The sequence below is a fragment of the Aphis gossypii genome, chromosome X (genome assembly GCF_020184175.1).
Source record: "Aphis gossypii isolate Hap1 chromosome X, ASM2018417v2, whole genome shotgun sequence".
Taxonomy (NCBI): Eukaryota; Metazoa; Arthropoda; class Insecta; order Hemiptera; family Aphididae; genus Aphis; species Aphis gossypii.
Genome location: NC_065533.1, coordinates 52,627,517 through 52,651,222, shown reverse-complemented (window position 1 = coordinate 52,651,222; position 23,706 = coordinate 52,627,517). Strand labels below are relative to the sequence as shown.

General features: G+C 25.8%; 3 protein-coding genes across 4 annotated transcripts; 1 reads left to right on the top strand and 2 right to left on the bottom strand.

The window, feature by feature from the left end:
- The first annotated feature begins 86 nt into the window (after window positions 1-86).
- On the top strand, window positions 87-6,931 carry LOC114124875 (gamma-tubulin complex component 3 homolog). Its single transcript, XM_027988316.2, has 12 exons — window positions 87-364; window positions 1,490-1,608; window positions 1,676-1,861; window positions 1,952-2,164; window positions 2,242-2,378; window positions 2,459-2,610; window positions 2,726-2,921; window positions 2,993-3,197; window positions 3,967-4,105; window positions 4,928-5,148; window positions 6,246-6,485; window positions 6,591-6,931. Exons 1-12 carry the CDS (start codon window positions 301-303, stop codon window positions 6,750-6,752), a joined length of 2,034 nt encoding a protein of 677 aa, XP_027844117.2. The 5' UTR covers window positions 87-300; the 3' UTR covers window positions 6,753-6,931.
- A 1,420-nt stretch (window positions 6,932-8,351) lies between these two features.
- Window positions 8,352-16,677, bottom strand: LOC114124879 (RNA polymerase-associated protein Rtf1). The gene is made up of 13 exons (XM_027988324.2): window positions 16,424-16,677; window positions 16,062-16,335; window positions 12,930-13,092; window positions 12,634-12,872; window positions 12,058-12,271; window positions 11,910-11,984; window positions 11,764-11,854; window positions 11,608-11,690; window positions 11,341-11,536; window positions 11,183-11,277; window positions 10,340-10,502; window positions 10,107-10,274; window positions 8,352-10,037 (listed from the first exon to the last, which is right to left on the bottom strand). The coding sequence occupies exons 1-13, from the start codon at window positions 16,478-16,480 to the stop codon at window positions 9,939-9,941; spliced, it is 1,917 nt and encodes a 638-aa protein (XP_027844125.2). The 5' UTR covers window positions 16,481-16,677; the 3' UTR covers window positions 8,352-9,938.
- Window positions 16,678-19,851: 3,174 nt separating this feature from the next.
- Window positions 19,852-22,711, bottom strand: LOC114124877 (uncharacterized). Of its 2 annotated transcripts, XM_027988321.2 has the most exons (6): window positions 22,537-22,711; window positions 22,337-22,367; window positions 21,598-22,239; window positions 21,178-21,511; window positions 20,980-21,092; window positions 19,852-20,115 (listed from the first exon to the last, which is right to left on the bottom strand). In XM_027988321.2, exons 3-6 carry the CDS (start codon window positions 22,210-22,212, stop codon window positions 19,882-19,884), a joined length of 1,296 nt encoding a protein of 431 aa, XP_027844122.1. In that variant the 5' UTR covers window positions 22,213-22,239; window positions 22,337-22,367; window positions 22,537-22,711; the 3' UTR covers window positions 19,852-19,881. The 2 variants fall into 2 exon arrangements, with proteins under 2 accessions (XP_027844122.1, XP_027844123.1); XM_027988322.2 differs by lacking the exon at window positions 22,337-22,367.
- Window positions 22,712-23,706: the final 995 nt, after the last annotated feature.

The following is a 23,706-nucleotide window of genomic DNA, read 5'->3' as shown; positions in this document are numbered from 1 at the left end:
AGTAGTTATAAAGAACGATCAATTGGCGCGTTTTTTTTTTTTTTGTCCGCTGTCACAATACTGTTAAGAAAACCGTGATACCGGTCAAAACACACGAGAACCGACTTAAATCATCGCTCATCGATTCGCTCTCGTACCTACATGATAAGTTTTTGAACGTTTGTCGCGAATATTAATGATAACGTTTAAAAACATTAAAATAATTATAATATTATAAATATTCGTGTAATTATGAAAAAATAATACTATTTTGTAAGTGTTGTTAATAAATGATTAGTAACTAAGTATCTACACTGAAAAATGAACAAGGACCCGTTACGAAATATGTCAACTCCCAAGAGTGTTAAATTGAGCAAACAAGAAGGTAATCATTTTACAATTTTACAATATTATTTATATGCATATAAATATTATATATTTATTGTCAACTTATACCTAGTTTTATATTATTGTCAGTTGTCTTCATAAAAACTAATTGAAATAGAACAAACAATCAAATGTTGTTAATGTGTTTTTTTATGATTATTTATCAGTTGATCGTATAAAAATGTCAAGGTTTTACTTCAACCCAAATTTAAACTTATACATGATATTTCTAGAAGGAGCAGAATAATCTTTATCTGCTACTTCCATACAACGACAAACTCTCTGCCAAAATCCCGTTTATCATTTACTCCTTATGATTCCTATCCAGGAATTCTAAGCCAAAGAAATTATATTTGGTTTAACTATCTCAGTTCTAACAGAAGTATGGTCAGCAGAGTTTTTTCCTTCCAACACACCACAAATGTTAATTCAAACTATCAATTACCATTTTTGGGATTGGTTGCTGATAGTTGAAATGATCAGTGAATTTGAATTTGTTGTCAGACTGTCGGAGCCATTGTTATCGGTCTTAGTCTGAAATGTGTTAAAATAATGCTCAGAGTCTATTATCCGTTCATGTTACTGCATTCACAGTAAATCAATCATAGATTAGTGTGAAACTAAACCCAAATTCTTTGTTAAACTGCATTTTTATCAACAAAAATCATTTTCAGTTTTCTAATAACCGAAACATTTGGCTATATTATGCAATAATTATTGAGTTTAAAACAATTTGAAAAATGGAGCAAACATGAAAATATTTTTCTATTCGTAATTGTTTGAGTAATAACATGTTGATTTGAATATTCTATTATGCTAATTCTTTATTTTATATTTTACATAAACCTTAATAAAGTCTGACTTATATTTTTGAATTAAAATAGTTTTTATAAAACATAATTTTATGATAAAGAAAAATTGAATTGACTTTAGTATATAAATTTATCATATAATTTCCCTATTAATTTATAACAACATTTTGTTACAATTATTACAATTTATTTATTAATGCCCATTTGGTCAAAAAAAGTACATAATATTACATTAAATCAAATGGGAAATAACAGTAATTTTTACACTAAGATTTTTTTTGTAAAATTTTATCTATAAAAAAAATTTTCAGATATGGATACAATTTCTGATATTGAAATAATACGAAGCCTTTTATACTGTTTCCAAGGAGTTGATAGCCATTGGATAGAATTCAATCAAAATGAAAAACAATTTATTGTTACAGCACCAGTATGAACTTAATACATTTCTGAATTGCATATTTATTATATTTATATAATATCTTTTTAATTTATAGTTAGATTTTTATCAAACTAGCAAAGTAAATCGATTAATGGAACTTGGATATCTTCATAACATAGTGCAAGAATATATTGAAAACAACAATGACAACAAAAATGGTTCGGTAGCTTCAGGAATTGCACATTGTTTGCATGAGGAGTTATGTGTTTATTATGACAGTATTAACAAATTGCAAAAAGAGGTAGTTCAGTTTTATTAATGTATACACTATAAATAGTTATAATTATATAAGCATGACATTTATATAAACATTTTTTTCTTATTGATTTAGGTTAATGAAGCGTATGAAAAATCCAAACAATATTCACTTGGAAATTTATTGTGTTGGTCTGTACTTTGGTTAGGACAATTACAAGATTTGGCATACACAGTTAAGATGATTGATGGTAACAAACGAGGTGGTGAGCTAGTATCTGTTATTGCACCATTTGCATACTGTGCTAACCCTTATTTACAACAAATGGCTACTAATATGATCAAAGTTGTAAGTGATGATAACTTATTTTAGTCGTGATATTATGTAAAATGTATGTGATTATTTAAACATTTAAACATTTTCAGGCAACTAGACCATTAATGATGATTATGTGTCATTGGATGGTTGATGGAGAGCTTTTAGATAATTATGATGAATTTTTTATTTATCAATGTCCGGACATCAATAATCTAGATATGTGGAACAATCGATATGCAATTCGGTCAGTACATGTTTTGTTATGACTATGAATCTAATAAACTAAAGAATTAAACATATTTATTTATGCAATTTTTCTTAAAGGGAGTCTATGGTTCCAGCTTTTTTTACTAAAGAAGATGTTAATAGAATTTTTCGTACTGGAAGGTATATAAATTTTCTACATACAATATGTAAGAGTAAACCTGACTTAACGCCATCCAGAAAAACTCTAAAAGATCTTCGAAATTCTGGAGGTAAGTTAATCTAGCAAATTATTTATTTAATATTATACTTAAGCATAAGTATTGAGTAAAAATTTAATTTAATTTTAATGAGTTTCATTAATTGATAAATATACATTGTGTTTAGATAAAGATTTATTTCCAATGTTAGAACAAGGTAGCATTATTTCTGATTTGATTAACAAGGCTTGTACAGAATCTTCAACTGTAGTACTAGATATTTTAAAGGAGAAGTTTAAATTATTTTTACATTTCGAGGGACTTCGGCGTTACATGCTTTTAGGACAAGGAGACTTTGTCACAAGTTTGCTAGAAATTCTTCAGTGAGTTCAATTTTGTGACAATTAATTTTATCAATATTGTGTGTATTCTAACATTCTTTAATTTAAAATAGGCCTCATTTAGATAAATCTTCTGGTACACTTGGTCCTCATACATTTAGAAATTTTTTGGACACTGCTGTAAGGATGAGCAATGCTCAATATGATGAACCTACAATACTAAAAACTCTAGATGTAAAATTATTGCTCACATCTGGAGAAGATTGTGGATGGGACATATTTCAACTGAATTATTCGACTGGTGGTCCTTTGGAAACGGTATGTATCATAATCAGATATTTGAATAACCCAATGATAAATTTTGAGTGTCATGAAACTATGTATAATAATTACCTTAGCCTGAAGAAGATAGATATATTTAAATACCAGTATTCCATTAACGTTATTTGTAAGTTTTATTACCGACTGTATACAAATAATATTGCTCATAAATTAGGTCTATGATTTTCCAATATAGTAAGTGTATTGTAGTAGTTACAAGTATATTTATTTAAATTAATCTAAATCTAAAGCTAAAAAGTTATTAATTAAAAACATATATATTGTATCAAAAATTGTATTCTTATTTATAAATAAAAAAGACAGATAATATTTTAATTGTATAAATAAGATTTTAAGTACTTTCCTTCACTTTTATCTGAAAAGACATTTATAATATTATCCATGATAAATTGTTGTCCAACATCACTTTCATGTTCAAAAATTATAAAAAAAATTTAACGATCTCCAGTAATTGAAGTTCTCAGTTTATTTTTTTATAATTTTTAGACTTGATAATGTGTACTCACTACCAAAATTTGTGACTTGAATTACTAAATACACCATAGAACAATTTCAATAAACATTTTTTACTTTCAAATAATTCGGTATGTTTCAATTCACCAATACTGATATCTCTATTAAATATTAATTATTAATGAAATATATTGAATCTAATAAAAATGGTTTTTCAAAAATAATTGAAACCTAAGTAAAACTTAGCTGTGTCATCTAAAATATTAAAGAAAAAAAAAATGTTTGTTTTTAGATTTTTGAGTTCAGTGGAAGTGGAAAGTATTCAATTATGTTTGTATTCTTGTGGCGTCTTAAAAGAATAGATTTTGTGCTATCACAAATGTGGAGGGAATTGAATCTACAGATTAAAACTTCATACCACATTGTTCCTGGTAAGATAGTATAATATAATTATTTAAGTAGCCTAAATCCATGAATATCATTTGTGGAGGAGAGAGTAGCAGTCTGTGCACTTGCAACTTAATTCAATTTTTAATTTTGCTATATGTTAATGGATAGTATAACCTTGGCTATGTTTAAATATTTTAAAATTGTATTATGCATGTTAAACCTACTTATTAAACATTTTTTTATAATATGCATATTGCATATCACTATATATTTATTAGCTTCATCAACTAGTTTTATCTAAGTCTGGTAATTTTTTTTATTCCAATACAATATTCATGTATAGACATCAAACCTAGTTTCTATGAAGTTCTGTTTCACTTTTTTATTATTTGAGTTAGTTATAATATAGTTATGTTTAATTTAAAATGAAAAAATCATTGAAAATATTTTGGCAATGTTTTAACAATAATAATTAGTTTTATTAGAAAGGTAGAATTTACGACCTTATAAAATATTTACTTTCCCATATTATAAGAAATTGAACAGCACCTCACCTGAACAATAAATGCACTTGTATAGACTAAAGTGCGCTATAAAATATCAAAATACATTGACTCATTTAATTAAGTGTTTTATTCAATAAAAATATTGTAGTTAATTAAAGCTTCGTTCAAAACAAAATAAATAATATACGAAATTAGAACACCTGATACAATTTCAAAAAAATAATTTTATGTTTAAAATTAGCTTTATTAAATTAAAGTTTTAGGTAATTGCTTGCCATAATTTGCACAATAAACACATGAACGATTCAACAAACTACACTAACAACTAATTAAACTGTGTCAAATGACCAATTTCAGAAATACGATATGCTTTGAAGTGGACCAACAACCTGGTGGCAGAAATGGTGCATAGTGTACGACAAATACAGTTTTACGTACTTTCCGATGTCATAGAAACTGAATGGGAACACTTTCGAGAAGCTATAAACAAAGCGTCCTTGCTGGAGACAGTGATCGAAGCGCATAATCAGTTCTTAAAGAACATCTTTAAGAGATCTGTACAAACCGAAGAGACTCATGTAAATTGATAGTTTTTCATTACAGACATAATAGCTCAATAAGGACCAGACTTAACCTGAACTTCACCCTCATAAATGAAAAAAAAAATTCTTTCAATTTAGATATTCTATCATCTTAATTTTTATTGACCTAGCTTAAAATATATGCCTCACAATATTTAATCTTGTGCAATGTTCTTAATATTTATTTTTTTCACACTGTACAAATAGCATTATTATTTTGTTTATTTGTATGTGGAGTTGATTACTTCAATATGGATTTCTCCAAATAATATCATGTTATTATTATATTATTTAATTCTGATGAGTAGGAGACACTATAACTTCCTTAAAATGTTAACCTTAATTATGCCTATAGGTCTGAATAATTATTAGAGTTATATAGTTGATTAATTAAATTTTATTCGAAGGACTTATAAGAATTATACAGGTTCCTATTTTTCTATATAATTAAATTTGTTTTTTGAATTTAAAGTTTATTTAGTTAATTATACATTTGACTTGTGAAACTTTGTTATTTTCTTAAAAGATACTGTCAGCATCCTATTATTAAAGCTCTGTAGACTTGAGTCTTAAAATTTTAACTAGCCCTTAAAAACCGGTGACATAATCTTAAAAAAAATATATAAATTATATTGATCCATATTGTATTATATTTTTGATAACACACATGATCCCCACCATTAGTTATAATTTATATTTATAACCATGCTATTTTTTAATTGGATGTTTTCTTATAGTACTCCTTTAATAATATACTTAATTATCTACATTTCATTATTCTTGTTATCTACTTTTATTAGGTATTTAATTTTAACAATAATAATTTATACATTCATGTTAATTTTATTTGAAAATAAATAAATAGGTACTTTGTCTAAAACACAGAATAAAAGCATCGCAATTTTAGTAGAAGTCTTGAAATAATTGGGACTTTTAGAATATTTTACTATACATTTTTTTGTTTTACTACTACAATTTAACTTCTCAACACTGATTTAATTTTTAACTTATGAAACCAATTCCCTCAGTTATATAATGTATTTAGAAACACAACTTAAAAGAATTTATATTCTAATAGACTGTTCATTTTATAGGATTTATCAAAGAAAATGCGTCAGCTATTTGAATCTGTGTTGGAACTTCGAGGCATTCAAGAAAGGTTTCACAGTCAGTCTGAGCATGAACTGAATAGACGTAAAGACCTAGAAAAGTATATCGAAGAGCATGGTACCTGCAATGAAATTGAGAATAATGATGCAGAAGCAAAAGAGGCATTCTTGTTGGAAGTTGACAGATATGAAAATATCATCAAGGAGATCAGTAATTCGTATAAGGTAGTATGATATATATTTTATAGATTTGTCTTAGATATTTCTCATGATAATGTACCTTTAGAGTTTTTTTTGTAACTAAAACACTACATTTTTTTTGTGTCTTAGGTTGATTTAGTGAAATTTTTGAAAAAACTCATTAAAGTATCGACTGATGACCAGGAAGCTTTACACTCGTTGGCCAACCGTATAAATTTCAACAAGTACTACAGTAAAAACGATCAAGATTTAGAGAAGTGTGCCACCTATATATGCAGATCTCACAAATAGTCATTAAAATTTTTATAGCATCACATGCCTTACATGTCTTCTTAGTATTGTAAAAAAAAATAACAAATGATGTAACACTGAACATAAATAATTTAAGTTTGTAATTAACATTTAATTTTTAATGAAAACATTTTTTAATTGTTAGAAAATAATAAATGAAAAAAATTATTTTTTGAATATTATTGGATATGTTTGTTTCGGGCTAAATGAGCAAAAGCAAAATAATTTTAAAACATCTGTTTTCTGTGACTAATAATGAAAGCAAGTGTTACCATATTGATTATTGTCTGTCAAATGGTCATGTGTTGCTTTACATCAATGGTGTTATATTTGAGGTATATTGTATACAAAAGATCACATTTAAATATTTGAAACAATATTAAATTATGTATTATAAGATTTGACTATTTTATCTAATAATTATATTAAAGAATTGGAGGAGTATCCTCACAAATCAAATTAACCTAATAATCACTGATTAAAAAGTGGAATGCAGTTGAAAACAAAACAGATGAGATAATTACAACAATCACTCTCCCCTCTGGAATCATATAGTTTGTATCTGAACACTGTATAGATGATTAACTACGTAAAATCTTAAAATATGACATCCTAATAGGTAGTTTTTATTTTCCAAATTAAAAAAAAAGAAACTAAAATAACTATAAGACAGCTAAGATAGCTGTTCCCAAAAGTTAAAGGTTCACTCATCCAAAAATAAAATTTTAGCAGCACCTGCACCTCCCTTGAATAAATAAGACATTTTTTTTTTAATACTACAATATAAAATGGCAATTGTTAACACTGTAGGTCAGGGGTCTCCAAACTTTTTTATTCAAAGGCCATAAAAAATAACATCATCTCTTAGCGGGCCAAAAGTTTATACATATATAATAATACATACAATTTTTAATTTTTAAATGTTAAATAATATCATCTGGTGTATTTATTATCCTATGGGAGTCACGAGCCGGTTAAAATTTATTCGAGGGCCGTAGTTTGGAAACCCCTGCTGTAGGTAATATAATATTTACCTCGTACCTCCCCAGCCAAATGCTTGCAGCTTCCAGAAAGACTCAAGTTATAGTTTGAGAACTAGTGTTATATTTATGTTAGAGAACAACTAACGCAAAAAATTGAATTAAACATTAAACATGGATTAAAATTAATTTGTTCACATATTCTTATAAACAGAAAATACATTTAACTAGAATATGTATCATTTCTAAGATTTATAAAATATTAAAAAAAAATCATATTATTATACTTAAAGCACTTAGTATGTTAAATAGTAAATACGAAACATTTTAAACATAATATATAACCATTCAAACACATGTCCATTTTATTCAACTATGATCAAATTAGTAATTCACTTTCAGAAATGAAAAAATTTACCGATAACTGCTGAGAATGATTATTTGGAACCATTGTATAATACGACACCATTTTCATATTTTCAATTTAATTTTAGTTTAGTTATTTTGAAATAGTTATTTAAAAACATTACAGCAATCAATCAAGATAAGACAACATTGTTTATTGAATGAAATATTAGGTTGAAATTTGAAATACCAGAATAAAACAACAAAAAACTAATACTATTAAACAGTACAATGTAATGTATTTTATGTTTTAATTATTATGGAAAGTAACCTCAACAGTAGATCAAAAAAAAAAAAATATACATTTATACACAATAAAAGAAATTAACATAATAACACTCAAATTCCTTTATGAGAAAAAAAAAATGATTAATATAAAAAGATAAAAAAAAAAAAAAAAAATATAAATATATTTGTTGGTACAAAGTTACTAATAACATAAGAAAAGTTTAAACAAGAAAAAAATACAATCTTGGCATGGATTAAAAAAAATAGGGAAACTAAATTTAATTGTTATAATTATACTAAAGCAATATTTTATTGTATCATTCTTAGAACAATATAAAATATTTCTAATTTTGTATTTTAATTATAATCTTAACTTCATTAATCTTCAAAATACAATCTAAAATCATTAGACATACCTATATAGTTTATACGAGCAATAGAATCTTTTAATCTTCAATGTCGTTTTTAGGAACTATTTATGGTGAGTACTAGTGAAAACAGATTTAATATCTTTAATATTCTAATCAATTAATATTAATAATTATTTTTTAAGGTATAAACTTATAAGCCTTATATTTTTTAACTAATTAATCAACATTAAAAAGGAATGGAAAAATTCATCATCAAAATACCCTCCTCAACTTGCTGCAAGAAAACCCAGACATAAATATTTCCATTAGTCTTATAAACACAATTCTTGAACAATTGTATTTGACTTAGTCTCAAATATATGAAATTAAACCAAAATTAATAGCAACATAATGTAAGAAAGTAATAGATCTCGATGTGTTATGGGAGTTGAAAATATAAAAAAAAAACTATTTTAATTTTAATAAAACCAATTTCATATTTTTTACTTATTGAAGTTAAATAAATGCATTACAATAAGAGGCAAATGTTATTTTGAATAAGCTAACATGATAATTACAGAAAACATAAATTTTTTTTAACTATACTATTTTTATACTTCAACTGTTATTTCATTGAATTGTAATGACACCAACATAATATAGGGTATAAGAATTAGAAATATATGTTACATACATATTAAATTAAAAATAAACATAATTTCCTTAAAATAAAAATAACTATAATTATATAACACTAAAACTATAACTTATAACCTTTAAAAATAATAAACAATTAGTTTAATAAATACGTTAAATACTTATTTTTTTTTATATATATAATTATTAATGTTACTGTCAAAGAAATCTAAATCTAATTAATATTCAGTATCGCAATGTCATCACATAAATATATGATCTACATTATATCAGGTTTTATTAATTGGCTTAAACTAATTACTAATATCTAATGATTCATTTAGATAAATATATAGAACATAACATTTAAGTACATTTACTACAAGAATGAAATCTATGAGGAGTAACATAAATATCAAAGTAAATGCTTGCTAACCTAACTTTAATTTTTTAAGTAAAAACAATCATGGATACATAAAAAATTTCAAGTCACAGTTCTATAAATTATAATAGTTATTTTACTTAAATATATTTACAATAACTCACAATAACTTTTTCTTTTTTTACATATAATTAATGTTATATATTTAAATTGGTAATTGTATGTTTAAGTCAATATCAAAATCATGTACTGCATATAAATCATCAGCCTTCATCACATTGGTTTTTGATGAACTACTATCATTCTAAAAAAAAATCAATAAAAATATTTAATAATTAAGGTATTAAATGGTTTAATAAAAAACTCTTTTTACCTTAACGTCAGTGTTAGTTTCGATATCAGTTTTGGATTCTTCAACTTCTGTAGCTATTGAACTGTCAATAGCAGAATTTGTTTTTGCTCTAAACTTCATACATGGTTTAGTACTTCTACGAGTGAATGGATCGTCAATTTTTTTCCCTTTATTAGCCTTTAGTTCCTCCTAAAATATTTAATACAATATTATATTTCTTATATCTTAGTATTTTGTTATATGTAGTAATTTACCAGAATAGCCTTTTCAGCTTCTTCGACATTCCGCTTACGGTTTCTATCATTTATATAACTTATACTAGATATTGTGCTGGTTCTCATTTTGTCTAAATGATTAGCTCGCTCTTCTAAATCTGATAGTTGCTGTTCAATTCTCAAAACTTCTTCTACTTTGCCACTATTTATTAACAAAAATATATTTAAGTATTTATAAATAATGATAATACACATTAAAGTATTTAGAACTAAATTAACCCTAATCATATCTAAATGAATTATAATCAATGTACAATTTGATTTATTCATCAATCTAGATTTTAAGCTTGGTAAATTATAGATACTCTAAATTTCAATAGTATTTTATTTTACTATAAGTACACAAGTATACAACTATTAACCAACTATTTAATAAAATCGCCATTTATTTTAAATGCAAAACATATTTTTTGTTGCCAATGATTTTTAAAGTTAATTGAACTATAACAATTAGACATTAAAACCCAATTAAACTCAATTTATTGAGTTAAACTTATGTCAAAATTATCTTAAGGCTAACATTTGGCTTAGATTCTAAAGAATGATATTATTCATAAAAACATGTTTTATTCACCAATGTGGTACCATCTATCAAATTTTTAATAACTATTTTTGCTTTTCCCATTCTAGTTGGTCAATCCTGAAGTAGCATATAATTTTTTTCGTATACGTTCAATGTATCAAATACCTTAATAATTACTGTTATTAAACTTTAGTTGATATAAACCGAGAAAAATCGAAATAAGGTACAACTTTTAAATTACATTTTTGTGAAAATCTACAACACCGATATTCTATTACTTTATAATATCAAATACTTACAGTGCCTGTGCATCATCTCTTTCTTTCATTAATGAAGTCTTTTTCATCGCATAATTATGGGGGTTTGTTTTGAAACGCTCTTTCTCTCGAACAATCTAAAAGATATTTTAGTTTAAAATATTGTCAATTATTTAAAAAAATTTAAATAACTTAAATACCTGTTCAACATCTTCTTCTTTAAACTGATAAGCCAAAGCAGCTTTAACATCTCTCACTTTCATTTCGAGTTCATCAAGAGTAGGTAATGGTATTCGATTCATGTGACAGAGTTCTTTCCATTTAAGAAACTCACTTTCTGTAAACTCTTGATTGCTTATAAATTCCAAACGAAAAACTTTTTCGTTAGTTCCATGCCTAAAAAAACATCACCACAATTAATAACAAGTATATCATTTACTATCTAATTAATATATATATTTATATACTTAAGTCTTAATCCTTTGTTAGTACGAGTACTTCCCAACTGATAAACTTTAGCTGTTTCACAAACATTACAAATTTCAGCAACCTTTTTATATATAAAAATATTAAAAATATTATACACTATAATATTACATACATAGAACGATATAGAAACTTACTCGATAAACTGGAATTCCATTATAATTGCCAATTCCAATACGAACAAAACATCCTATGACAGTTTTCTCAAATGTTGGCAAGTGTACAAATCTAAAAAAGTGTGAAAATTAAATATGGATAGACAGTAATTTTAATGACGAATTACTTTTCCATTTTAAATCTTGATAATCTAATTTTATTCAATTCATCTCGTTTGGTAATATAATGTACTTTTTTCTCACTAAAATTATGGAAAAAATTACTAATGATTTTAATTATCTATAGACTGTAGACAGTTCATTAGAATTTCTTACTTGGTGTCTGAGTCAGAATCAAAAAAGTGGCGGCTTGATTTTTTAACTGATTCACTTGAATCACTGTCACTAGAAGAATTACTATCATCTGAATAAATATCTGAAGCTTTTAATTTGGATTGATTTTGATCACTTTGTTTATCACTAGTTTCTTCATCTTCATCATCTCCTTTTTTTTCCATGTCTTTTTTAAGTTGTTTTTCTTTTTCTTCTTCTTTAATAATAGAACAAACACAACTCATCAATTAAAAAATTACCAATCAGTAATCACAATAATTTAAACTTAATAGTGATTTTAAGTTCCTTTATTTATAAATATTTTTAAATAATACAATGATTTATATAATAATTAATAATAACATTGATTTATTCTTAATATTATAACTTGTCCAGTTCATCTAGACCATCAGCAACCGTTAAAATTTCTAATAATCATAACTACAAAAACTATACTATACAGAAATAACAATCGTAATATTTTGGTAACCCATTATCTGTGATGTTAGCTAATATACCAAGATGAACTGGATAAGTTATAACTGTTACTTAAATTGATAGAGTTAAAATTGAACATACCTCTTTCTCGTTTTTCTTCTCTTCTTGCTTTTAACAAGCTCATTGCAGCTTTCTTGTCACCTTTTCCTTTATTTTCTTCAACATTTTTTTTTCTTTCCTTAACACGATCTTTTAAATCTAAAGGAATGGAACCTGAATATGGTGAGTCTGATCTGGTTGACGACATACTTCTTTCTAATGATTTTTGTTCTTTCATTTCTTTCTTTTTAGCACGTTTAAGCTTTTTCTCTATCTCAAATCTGAAAATAAAAAAAAATTAATAATAACTTATTTTTAATTAAGTAATTTTATTTTACCTTGTTTTCATTATTTCTCTAGCTTCAATACGTTTAAATATTTCAGTTTCTCGTTCTTTTTCAGTCATTTGTGCAAGACGTTCTCTGTCTTCGTCATCTCCCATCAATTCTTCATCATATCCATCATTAAATTCTTCTTCAGAATCTTCAGAAGATTCACTAACTATAACATAAGTAAAATAATTTAATTAATTGTAAACTAAAATTATTTATTATTTAAATTTAACTATGAACAAAATTGTGACCAGTAGTACCTATTATTTATTTTAACTAAATAATTGTATTTTTTTTTTTTATTTTATTAGTTACTTCATTTTTAATTACAAAAGTAAATATACTAAAGTACCAAATAAATATTTATTTAGGTGATAGTAATAAATATTTTATATTATCAATATCGATGAAAATTGTAATTAAAAATTATATTTAGGTATACACATTATAATATTTATTTGTTTTTTATTATATACTAGTAATAATTATATTAATTGATGTTAAGTAAATTGTACACACTTAAGTAGGTACTTTAATACATTAATGGATAACGGTTGCATAACAAATTAATAAAATAGGGAAATTTTAACTTATTAAGTAAAGAAAACACTTGTTTTACTTTTATTTACTTTTTTTATACTATGCATTAAATAATCAAAAATCCATTTTGATGAAATTATTGTCATTCTTATGATAAAATCAAATGAAATAATTAGGTTCAGATTTGTAGGTTAAAAAAAGAAAAGTTAAAATTATCTCCTATATTATTTTAAATTCTGAAAATATGCAAATTTTTAATTTTTTTTAACAAAAATTTACACATTTGAGTGTTTGTAACTATTATTGAAAAAGTTCACATTTTTAAAAGATGAAAATCTTATAATAATTAAAAATAGTAAAAAAATTCATTATAACTTAAAAGAAATTATTTTTTTTTATTTTATTGGTTATTATACAAAAAACCTTACAGCTAAAATATAAATTTAGTTTATAACACAATCAACAAAATATTCTAAGATATACTAAAAAAATTAAATATTTCCTAACCCCTGATCTATTCTAAAATATTCACAATAATTTTTTTCTTACAAACTGAGCTGAATAAATAGTCCATATTTTTTATTCTTATATTGTTTCATAATATGCATGACGTATTCATTAAATGTAAACCTAAAAATGAAATAATGTCATGGAAACCAGACATTAACATATATCTTGTTATTTAAGTCTACAAATTACTTATTACCTAAGATAAAATATACATATAAATAAAATAATATAGAATTGTAACTAACAGTAGTTCAAAAATTATATTTGAATCAGGAACATTGATATGTTCTGTAACAAGGAGGATTTTGTATGGAATGTAAGGTTCATTATAGTGAGGTTTTAATGAATGCCTATGCTTTATATATCATGCAATTGCCCTGTATTTAAGTTTTCTAGCAAGAGATCATATACAGGAAAATTATATGAAACTATAAAAATTAAAACAAAATAATATTATAAAAATTTGTAAGGATAAAATAAATATGAAATCCTGAACAAAACAAACATTGAATCTTGACATCTATAAGTAAGAAATGACAAAATAACTTAATAACATAGTACCTGTAGGTATTTTGTGATAACAAAATTTATAAATACAGTGTTTAGAAAAATTCATATACCATTTTGGTCCAACTAAATTTAAATCAAATAAAATAGTTAACAAATGGTTAGTGTTAAATTTAGCATAGAGTCTTAAAATATTTTATTATATATTTTTGTTTATTTAATTTGTGAATTATACACCCTACCTAATTAGTTAATGGTACTCTGAAAATAAAGTATTAAATAATTATAATAGTTGGTTGTTTAAAATAATTATATTTATACAACCTCCTATTTACATTAAAAGCTTTATTTATGGAAAAAAAGATAAATCTTTTATTATTTTCCATTATTATATTTACATCAAATTGTATATAATTCAAGTAATTATATATACCAACAAGCATAATTAGATAATAGGTAGGCAAGTTACAAAATAATTCAGATAGAAATGTGTATACCTATTTAATATAATATATAATCTATAACTATTTGATATCTTAGTGGTTATTAAATTAATAAAAATCAATACAATTCGAGAGTTGATTTGATGATTTATAAAATTATATTGTTGATCCTAAATAAGGTGTTAGGTAATTTTTTAAATATAGTTAATTTTGAAATTTAATACCAAAAATTGAACGAAAATGATCCTCAAAATTTTAATTATTGATACATTATTTTACTACCAATTACCTATTACTATTTATACTAACATAGTAATACTTATAAATTATAATACAATGGATATAAATATATAACTTAATCAACTTTATTTTTTACCCTAAAATCACCTTAAAGGTTAATACTAAGAAACAAAACAAAACATAACAAAAACTATTCAGTTTAATTCATATTTGATTTATAACTAATGTAATGATGTTCTCATTAAATATATGTATAACAATAATATAGTGCGAAAAATTGAATGCATCTTTAATAGGTACGTTAATACGTAATAAAAAATTGTGAGTAAAAACCACATTTAAACTATCCTGTATATATTAGATTATTTTTAATTACTTTAAATTTGTAAATACATACTGTTGCGGAGAAAATTTTTTTTTCCTATCACAATAGCTTGTAAAATTAATTATTAGTGAAAATCAATAGTTATGCCTAACTACAGTCTAATGTATCTTCCATCTATACTATAATAATATAGTTAATTTAATAATAATTGTTTGTGTCTAGCATATAATCAACAGTGTTTTTATCTTTAAATAGAATCACAAATACCGAATAATTGAATCACTTTTATAAACATTTTTTTTAATTTTAATTTTGATATATTTCAAAATTCAAATAATGTAGATAAGAAGCTACATAAGCTCTAAAAAATTTCCAGTCTATTTGAACAAAATTTACATAACATATAATGTAATTTTAGTTTTAGGTTAGGTACCTATAATATCAAATTAAAAGACACACAAGTCCTAACTAAATAACGACCTGTACCAAATGTGATCGCATTAGGTGAAACTTACTATATAGTATATATGAGATTAACAAAATTTATATAGAATATAAATGATATACACTTACCCTGACTAATCTCTTGGACTGGACTTTGGATATCAGACTCGTCGCTACTGTCTGTTGAATCATCGGACATGTCATATTTTTTGCCAGGTCGCTTCCGGTTCTGCTGTTTTCTCTTTGGTTCCTCATCCGAAGCTATTTCCCCTTCGGACAAAGATGATGAATCAGAATCATAAATAGGCTTTTTCGAGGACTTCTTCTTGGTCTTCGATGAGTAACTGCGACTAGGCGGTGACGAAGTTTTGGAGCGTTTCTTCTTCTTCGCCATACTCATATCCTACACACAGATACAAACAAACATAAACATAAATGTAAGGTACGAACGAACTAGAGCATATATCAATACACAATATTATCAAACTTACATCGTCGCTGAAATCGGATGACTCGTCCGAACTGATGGCCTTCTTGTGTTTACCCATCGTTTTGCTGAGCGCTGGCGGAATTCGATATGAATTCGTTTGGAAAAGCGATCAACCGGTCTCGACGGTGATCAGAATAATTTTCTAAATTATAAAATTACGCACAAATCGGATTTCTGGTTACAAATTACAATTCGACTACAAAAAAAAAATTGGTACCGCAGTCCATGATAAAATAAATAATAATGAAAAATGATAATCACCAATCGGTCCGCATCCGGCATCGCAACGCCACTATCCGTTATGTGCAGGTGACTACAGGCTGACCATATTATGTACTGCGGAAACGGCGTCCACTATTATTGTACCAGTGACACACTGTTCTCCGTCAGTCGACAAAATCGCGTTACCGTCTATTCGGGATGAATGATATCGTATACATGATAAGCCATGTTATCATATTGCATCTTCATAGGCATATTATGCCATAAATTTATTATTCAGTAATATTTATTATTTAGCATACACCGTCCACTTCACCTTCTCCAAACGATACCTAACGTTCAATTAACATTTTTTTAAATTTAAATTAAAAGTATAATAAATAATAATACCCGACTACTTTGACGCGCTCCATCGATCACGGGAAACGGATAGAAAGATAAAAAAAATGTATGACGTTTATGTCAAAAGTATATAGAATATTTCAGTATTCAGTGGAATCTATAGAATAAAGATAAGAATCGTTGAATCGTTTACTAAGAACTTTAAAAATTATTTTAACCGTTTGTGTCAATGGCTTGTGGCGGCCACTGGTTGTTGTAAATGACACTGTCAATTATTAGTTATAATGAGTTTACCTGTATACATTTTACCCGTGTCACCTAGTCTAAACTGCCATCCAAGTTAAAATTAAATTAGACCTATTCATAATATAAGAAATATTATCCATTTGTGTTATGCTCTAAACAGTCGAACCTCTAATATTACTATTTTTTTTTTTTTTTGTTATACATATATTATTGATCACAATAATGGGAATGGTCTCTTATTCGTAAAAATAGTGTGTGTAGTGTGTTAAAATTGTATCCAATAGAAGTGTCTGTATTTCTTATAACACTTTACTTTAGAAAGTATCTTATTCTTGGACATAAAACAAGAAAATGGTAACTACATTAGCTTTACATTACAAATGTATAACCAAAAAAACCATAAATGATAACTGTAATATTATTAAACATTCTAATTAATAAAATTTAACAATAGTTCATTTGTAAAAATAAAAATGTACAACCATAGGTGTATCTTAAGAGTGCTAACTATGAACTTTTTATAGGGCATCAGTATTTTGCTACACTGTTGAGTATTCAAACCAAAAGCACTAGTTAGTGATTTGTTGCTCAGTGCCTTTTGACAAAGTGAAATGAACAACTATTGTTGGTGAACTGATTACAAATGGTTATATTCTTTAGTTATAAAATGAAAAAAATATTTAAGTTGTTACCATGCAATCCCGGTAAAAAGATGAGGAGTTCTCATTAAGAAATTAAATACAATTACTAGCATAGAAATTGGTTTTTTATAAACTTCCTAGCTAATTTAAGTTTGCTATCAATCATTTTTTAGAGCTAAAATTAAAAAAAAAATGTGTTTATATGCATAACAATATAATATTAAATACTATTTTAGTGAATTCTCAAAAATAAATATATATAATAAAATAGATAACTACAGTCCAATAAATGAAATTAATAATGTATCATCTTAATTATTTTTTAATTTATACAGTCATTGTAATGTATACCTATATATTGGAGTACATCAAACCTGAAATAATATGAAAAGATAAAACACAATATACAATGTATGATTTTTAATGTGATATTACATTTTAAACAACATTAGCTTAAAAATCAGAATGGAAAATAAACAGTTTAATTCCAAGAATCAATGGAATAATGCTATAAATAATATAAATAATCATTTATACAGCCATTTACACATTAACATTACTTTTGGTTTAATATTAAGCAATGGTCACATGATAAACACAAATGTTACACAAAATTAAAAGTATTCTTAGAGCCTATAATTATATAACTATAATTAATCTAGGATAACACATAATATAACAACTATTGGTAAATGGCCTAACATTAATAGTTAATAGTGAAAGTAAATAAGTTTAAAAGCCAAAAAATATGCAACAGTGGCACTAAAAGTATACCTTGGTTATATTGCCATGTTTGAGGTCAATTATGTCTGGCTATATTTAAATATTTTACTGCTAGTGTCACAGTGGGCATTCGTGTAGCAAGTGATCTACTACCTTGTTTTAGGTGTATCAGGTGATCTATCGTATTATACTAGGTGTAGTTGGTGATCTACAATTATTATTACCTATTATTATATTCTATGTATTATTCTAAATTTGTTTTATGAAATGGCAAAATTAAATACTAAGTTTGAATTTGAATATTTTTACATAATATATCGTCATATTTTAAGGAAATCAATTTTTAGCATATTGGGCATATTTTATATTATTTTTATAAACGTAAAATTGCTGGGAAAAATCATAGTTGGATGGTCGTAGTTTGTTGTATCTAACATGTACATCTGTTTACGTTAGTCTCTTTATCGCTTAATAATCAACCTTTTTATCGACAATATAAAAAATAAAATTTTTTACAACTTCACAATTTACTTCCGAATGACAGTAAAACGCCAAATTATAAAAAATGTGATTCTGAAACTAAAATTGTGGTCAGAAAAAAACGGCTGGCTTCAGGTGAACAACGTGAGTACTGAAGTTTAAGATGCGTTCAAAAAGGATGTCAAACATTCCAGTCTCTGCGTCAAGACAATACATTTTTTACCTACACAGATTTGAATAATAAATGTAATTCTAAATTGTCACTGGGATAAATTTTAGAGTTGGTTTATTACTGGTCAGAAGACATGAGCATAGTAACTGTTTGTCGGCTTACTGGACGTTCTAATAAAACAGTAGTAGATTGATACAATTTATGCCATGATGTGTTTTGTAGTATTTATGAAATTCGGGAAAACCTATGGGTGAACCTAACAAATGTGTTAGGAATCAATTAATAGATACTTTTTTAAAATTTTTAAATGATACTAAAAATGTTTACTGTAATTAAAAAATATATTTTATTTGGCTAATTTTTTTTTTTTTTATATATATACTTGACGAATATTTGTATGATAATATTATGACGTAGGTATTCATAATAAAAATTATTATGTGTTTTTATACTATTAAAAATATTATTTTTTTAATTTATACGTAGATCACTTGTCCTAATTCGCAGATCACTCTAGTGCAATGGATCACCTGCTACACGAATGCCTCAGTGTTTACAGCCATAACTCAGTCTCTGTATTTTAATCACTTTTAAATGGTGTAATACGATTGGTCAAAATTCTATTTTTATTTATTAATCAGCATAAGTAATATCAGACGTTTCAAAGTCATAAATGAGTTGAATTGATTTTATTATCAATTTGGCAGTATCTAATCTATTCATTTCAGATTGCTTTTCAACATCGAAGTTCCACAAACAACTGTTTAATAAAGATGCAAGATTTTTTACTTCCTTTTCTGGTGACTTGATTGTTTTATCTAGATCTGTTATTTCATGTAACAAACCACCATCGCCGCTTAAGAATTCCTAAATATAAAAAAATATAGTTATCTATTATTTACAATTTTTAGGTGGATAATAAATTTATGAACAACTCATTAATAGTTAAAATTAAATCAAATTTACATATTAATAAGATTTTAGATGTGGATAATATGAACTGCAATTAAATGAAAAATGTAATTTCATAAAGTTTATTTTAAAACGAGTTATATGAATTTTAAATTTTAAATTGTTCAAATACTTATAATAAATCATAATAAAACAAAAATATTAACTTATGTTAATAATCCTCTTATACAAATCTATACACTCGATAATAAATTAACTTCTTCCATTATTAAATATAAAAAGCTGTAGTAAAAAAACCGGTACATAGATTGTTATGTTACACGTGTGTATGGCAGACAATAATATGATGAATACGTGAAAGTTCAGTTCAAAAAATTAATATGTATTCTTAAAATGTTCTTATAAGTACTTTCCTATTATACAACACAAAGCTATTATCACAAGCGTAACAATCTAAATAATATCTACAAACATTAAATTTACTCATTACTTAAGTAGTTTAACCAATCCACTCTAATTATAATGAAGTAATAACATTCAAAATTCAAAATCTTTTTATTTTATAGTTAAATTTTTAATATTTTATAACATATATATGCTTATTAAAAAATAAACAAGAAACTAAGTATGATTGGTTAAAAAATAAATTATAAAGAACATAAAAATATGAAGCCATGAAGGTGAATAATTTTCTAATGGACTTGGATAATACGAGTCTTGTATAACAGAAAAATACTATTTTTTATTGTATGGTTAAAATAAGCAGTTTTTATTATACATTTTTAAATTTATCCATTAAAAAAAAAAGTAACAACTCACTTTGCAAACAGCATATACATTATGATCACTGATTCTTGATTCACAAATTTCTTCTTTTGAATAAACTAAACAACCGATTCCACAATCAATATGTTTACTGGCATGTATCATTTCTAATAATCACAAAGTATACAAACAAAAATTAAAATAAAAAATTGATCATAGAATAATAATTAAATGAACCTAGTAAAAACTTACTATCATCGGTTTTCTTCATACTATGATTATTGACAGCAATTATAACATCACTCCAGTCGATAACTTTCAGTGACTGTAATAACCCAGTTGTTTTATCCAACCGTACAGCTATATTATCAGCTGTTAAATCAGTGAGATAAAATGAATAACTTTGATGAGCCGTACCATCTGCAAGCTCCAATGCCAACGTTAGTAACTCTTTGGCCACTAATAATCTATTAGTCAAATTCATATTGCTCATGTGATACTGTAAGGTGTAACCACAGTCCTCAACGAAATAAACTCGACCACATGTAGCATAAATATTTGGTACATAACGATATCCATGTAAGACCTATATAAACATTGGTTATGATATAATTAAAACTAAGAACTTAATTCAATAAATAATATTATGTACATAAATATTGACTTCCTCACCTTTAGAACTAAAAGCTCAACACTCACATGTGCAGCGATCCATGCTTCAATTAACGAATGAGATTTATTATCGCTATCATCACTAATAACTGAGTTGAAGAAATTATAAAGTAATAAATTTTGAAACGACTTGATGTCTTTTGAACATATTTCAAGGCTGCGGCTATCACCACTTAGTGGTAATAAATTCCATTGGCCATAAGTTATAATTGTGTTTATATCTGTGGCAATATTGACTGTTTGCTCAAACATTTCAAAAAAGTTACGTCCTGGCCCTTTTGCAACAGCACTTACAGTCTTGTCGTTGAGTTTAAGAGTGCCAAAGAATATTTTATCATTTTGTTGGCTTGTCCAAAGTTTAAACAAGCTCACCATGGACATATAACCAGCATAATTGGAAAATAATATTCCGAGATCTGCATGCTTTTTATAATTCAGTTGAAAATCAAGTGCGTTGCAAGAAGAATCATTTCCTAGATTCAGTGGCCCAAATGTTATATTTATATTATGCTCATAGGATTCGAGTAATTTTATTTTGGTACTGTATCGGTCATTGATATAAAACGCGACCAGTACCACAGCGACGTAGACAATAAGTGTAGGGATTGAAGCCATTTATAAAGTTTCTATTTTCACGATCATCTAAATAAATATAATTTATCAGCTATAATATGAATTTTACAACTATGAATAATGCAACGTCAATGAAACATTACAAGCAATATTGGTATCTACCTACCTACAAATTAAACAGATTTCAGTTCAAACACCTGTGGAATGCGAACAACGGTGTTAGAGGTTTATTCAGATTTATTGTTTTCATATTTAAAAACCGATGTACGTTTTTAAACAGACATTTTTTTTTTTTAATTATAAAACAGAAAATCTTAAATTAATTATTTATCCTTGTATTTACGAATAACAATTTACAGTAGGTACCTATTTGGAATGCCGACGATTACTTTTTCCGAATTTACTCGTAGTGTGCACCGAGAATCGACTCACGAATATTCGAATCCAACAATTATTCTATACGACTATATTATCTACTTACTGCTGCAACAGTGACCACTACAAAATATAATATTAAGTATACGCATCTAGCCGTGAATCGTGATAAGTGATAGACCGCGCTTTAAAACAAAATTTTGTTATCACAAATATATAATTTATCTGCAATCATGGTTGAAAATATGGCGCGCTACTTGTAGCACTAGAACGACAAGACAAGAAGTTGAGCTCGAAGCGGATTTTTTACCGTGCTGCTCGATTTTGGTCAACCCACTGGCGTTTGTATAGCGCTATTACACATAATAATTTTATGAGAAAAACCGCGTTAATGAAATATATTTTAGACCTATTAACGATGTAATTGTCATGTAATGTTAATAGGTCCATGAAATAAATAAACGTGTTTCAATCAATAAAATGTCGACAATAGTGAATTTGTCCATTTTGATCATTATTTTATTTATTTCAACTTCAATGTCTGTGAACCTTAAAAAAAATTTATTTTCTGTTACTAACCTGTGTATTATTATAAGTATAAGCTCGATTACTACTTACTAGATAAATCTAGGTTTTTAGTGGTTTTACTAGTGTAATATGTAAATATATAGCGCGAGTGTAATATATATATATTTCTTCGCTTTTTTAAAAAATAAATATGCGATTCACAATTTACGTATATTATTAAATGTTTTTTATAAATCTAGGAGGATTTATTTGATGTGTTAACTTTTCTTAATTCAACTGCAGACTTACCATATTAAGGTGATCCGAGGAATAAGTTTAATATTAATTAAGAACACAATACAATGAAAATATTTGAAAGAATATACCTATTTTTTATTATTTGAAAATACAAAATAGTACACTGAATTTATGTTACACTACTCGATGCATATTATGACCACATCAAAATGAAAGAGCCATAAGTAGGAAGAATGCAGTTGTTGTGACCTGGACGATAGAATAATTTGTTTACATAAGCTATATCTAAGGACATAATCACAAATGTCTATATTACAATATAGACATCGGTATGACTATATTATTAACTATAATATATTTTAGTAAGATTCTGATGGGTACATTCTAAAAATAATG

Excerpts from the sequence above, each read along its gene's own strand:
- LOC114124879 (XM_027988324.2), bottom strand. The coding sequence starts at position 16,480 with ATGGGTAAACACAAGAAGGCCATCAGTTCGGACGAGTCATCCGATTTC. Across the intron at positions 16,336-16,423 it reads CATCCGATTTCAGCGACGAT|GATATGAGTATGGCGAAGAA; the intron begins GTAAGTTTGATA and ends ATCTGTGTGTAG. Across the intron at positions 10,038-10,106 it reads AAACTAACACTGACGTTAAG|AATGATAGTAGTTCATCAAA; the intron begins GTAAAAAGAGTT and ends ATTTTTTTTTAG.
- LOC114124875 (XM_027988316.2), top strand. The coding sequence starts at position 301 with ATGAACAAGGACCCGTTACGAAATATGTCAACTCCCAAGAGTGTTAAA. Across the intron at positions 2,922-2,992 it reads AGTTTGCTAGAAATTCTTCA|GCCTCATTTAGATAAATCTT; the intron begins GTGAGTTCAATT and ends AATTTAAAATAG. Across the intron at positions 5,149-6,245 it reads TACAAACCGAAGAGACTCAT|GATTTATCAAAGAAAATGCG; the intron begins GTAAATTGATAG and ends TTCATTTTATAG.
- LOC114124877 (XM_027988321.2), bottom strand. The coding sequence starts at position 22,212 with ATGGCTTCAATCCCTACACTTATTGTCTACGTCGCTGTGGTACTGGTC. Across the intron at positions 21,093-21,177 it reads TATGAAGAAAACCGATGATA|AAATGATACATGCCAGTAAA; the intron begins GTAAGTTTTTAC and ends TGTGATTATTAG. Across the intron at positions 20,116-20,979 it reads ATGTATATGCTGTTTGCAAA|GAATTCTTAAGCGGCGATGG; the intron begins GTGAGTTGTTAC and ends TTTTATATTTAG.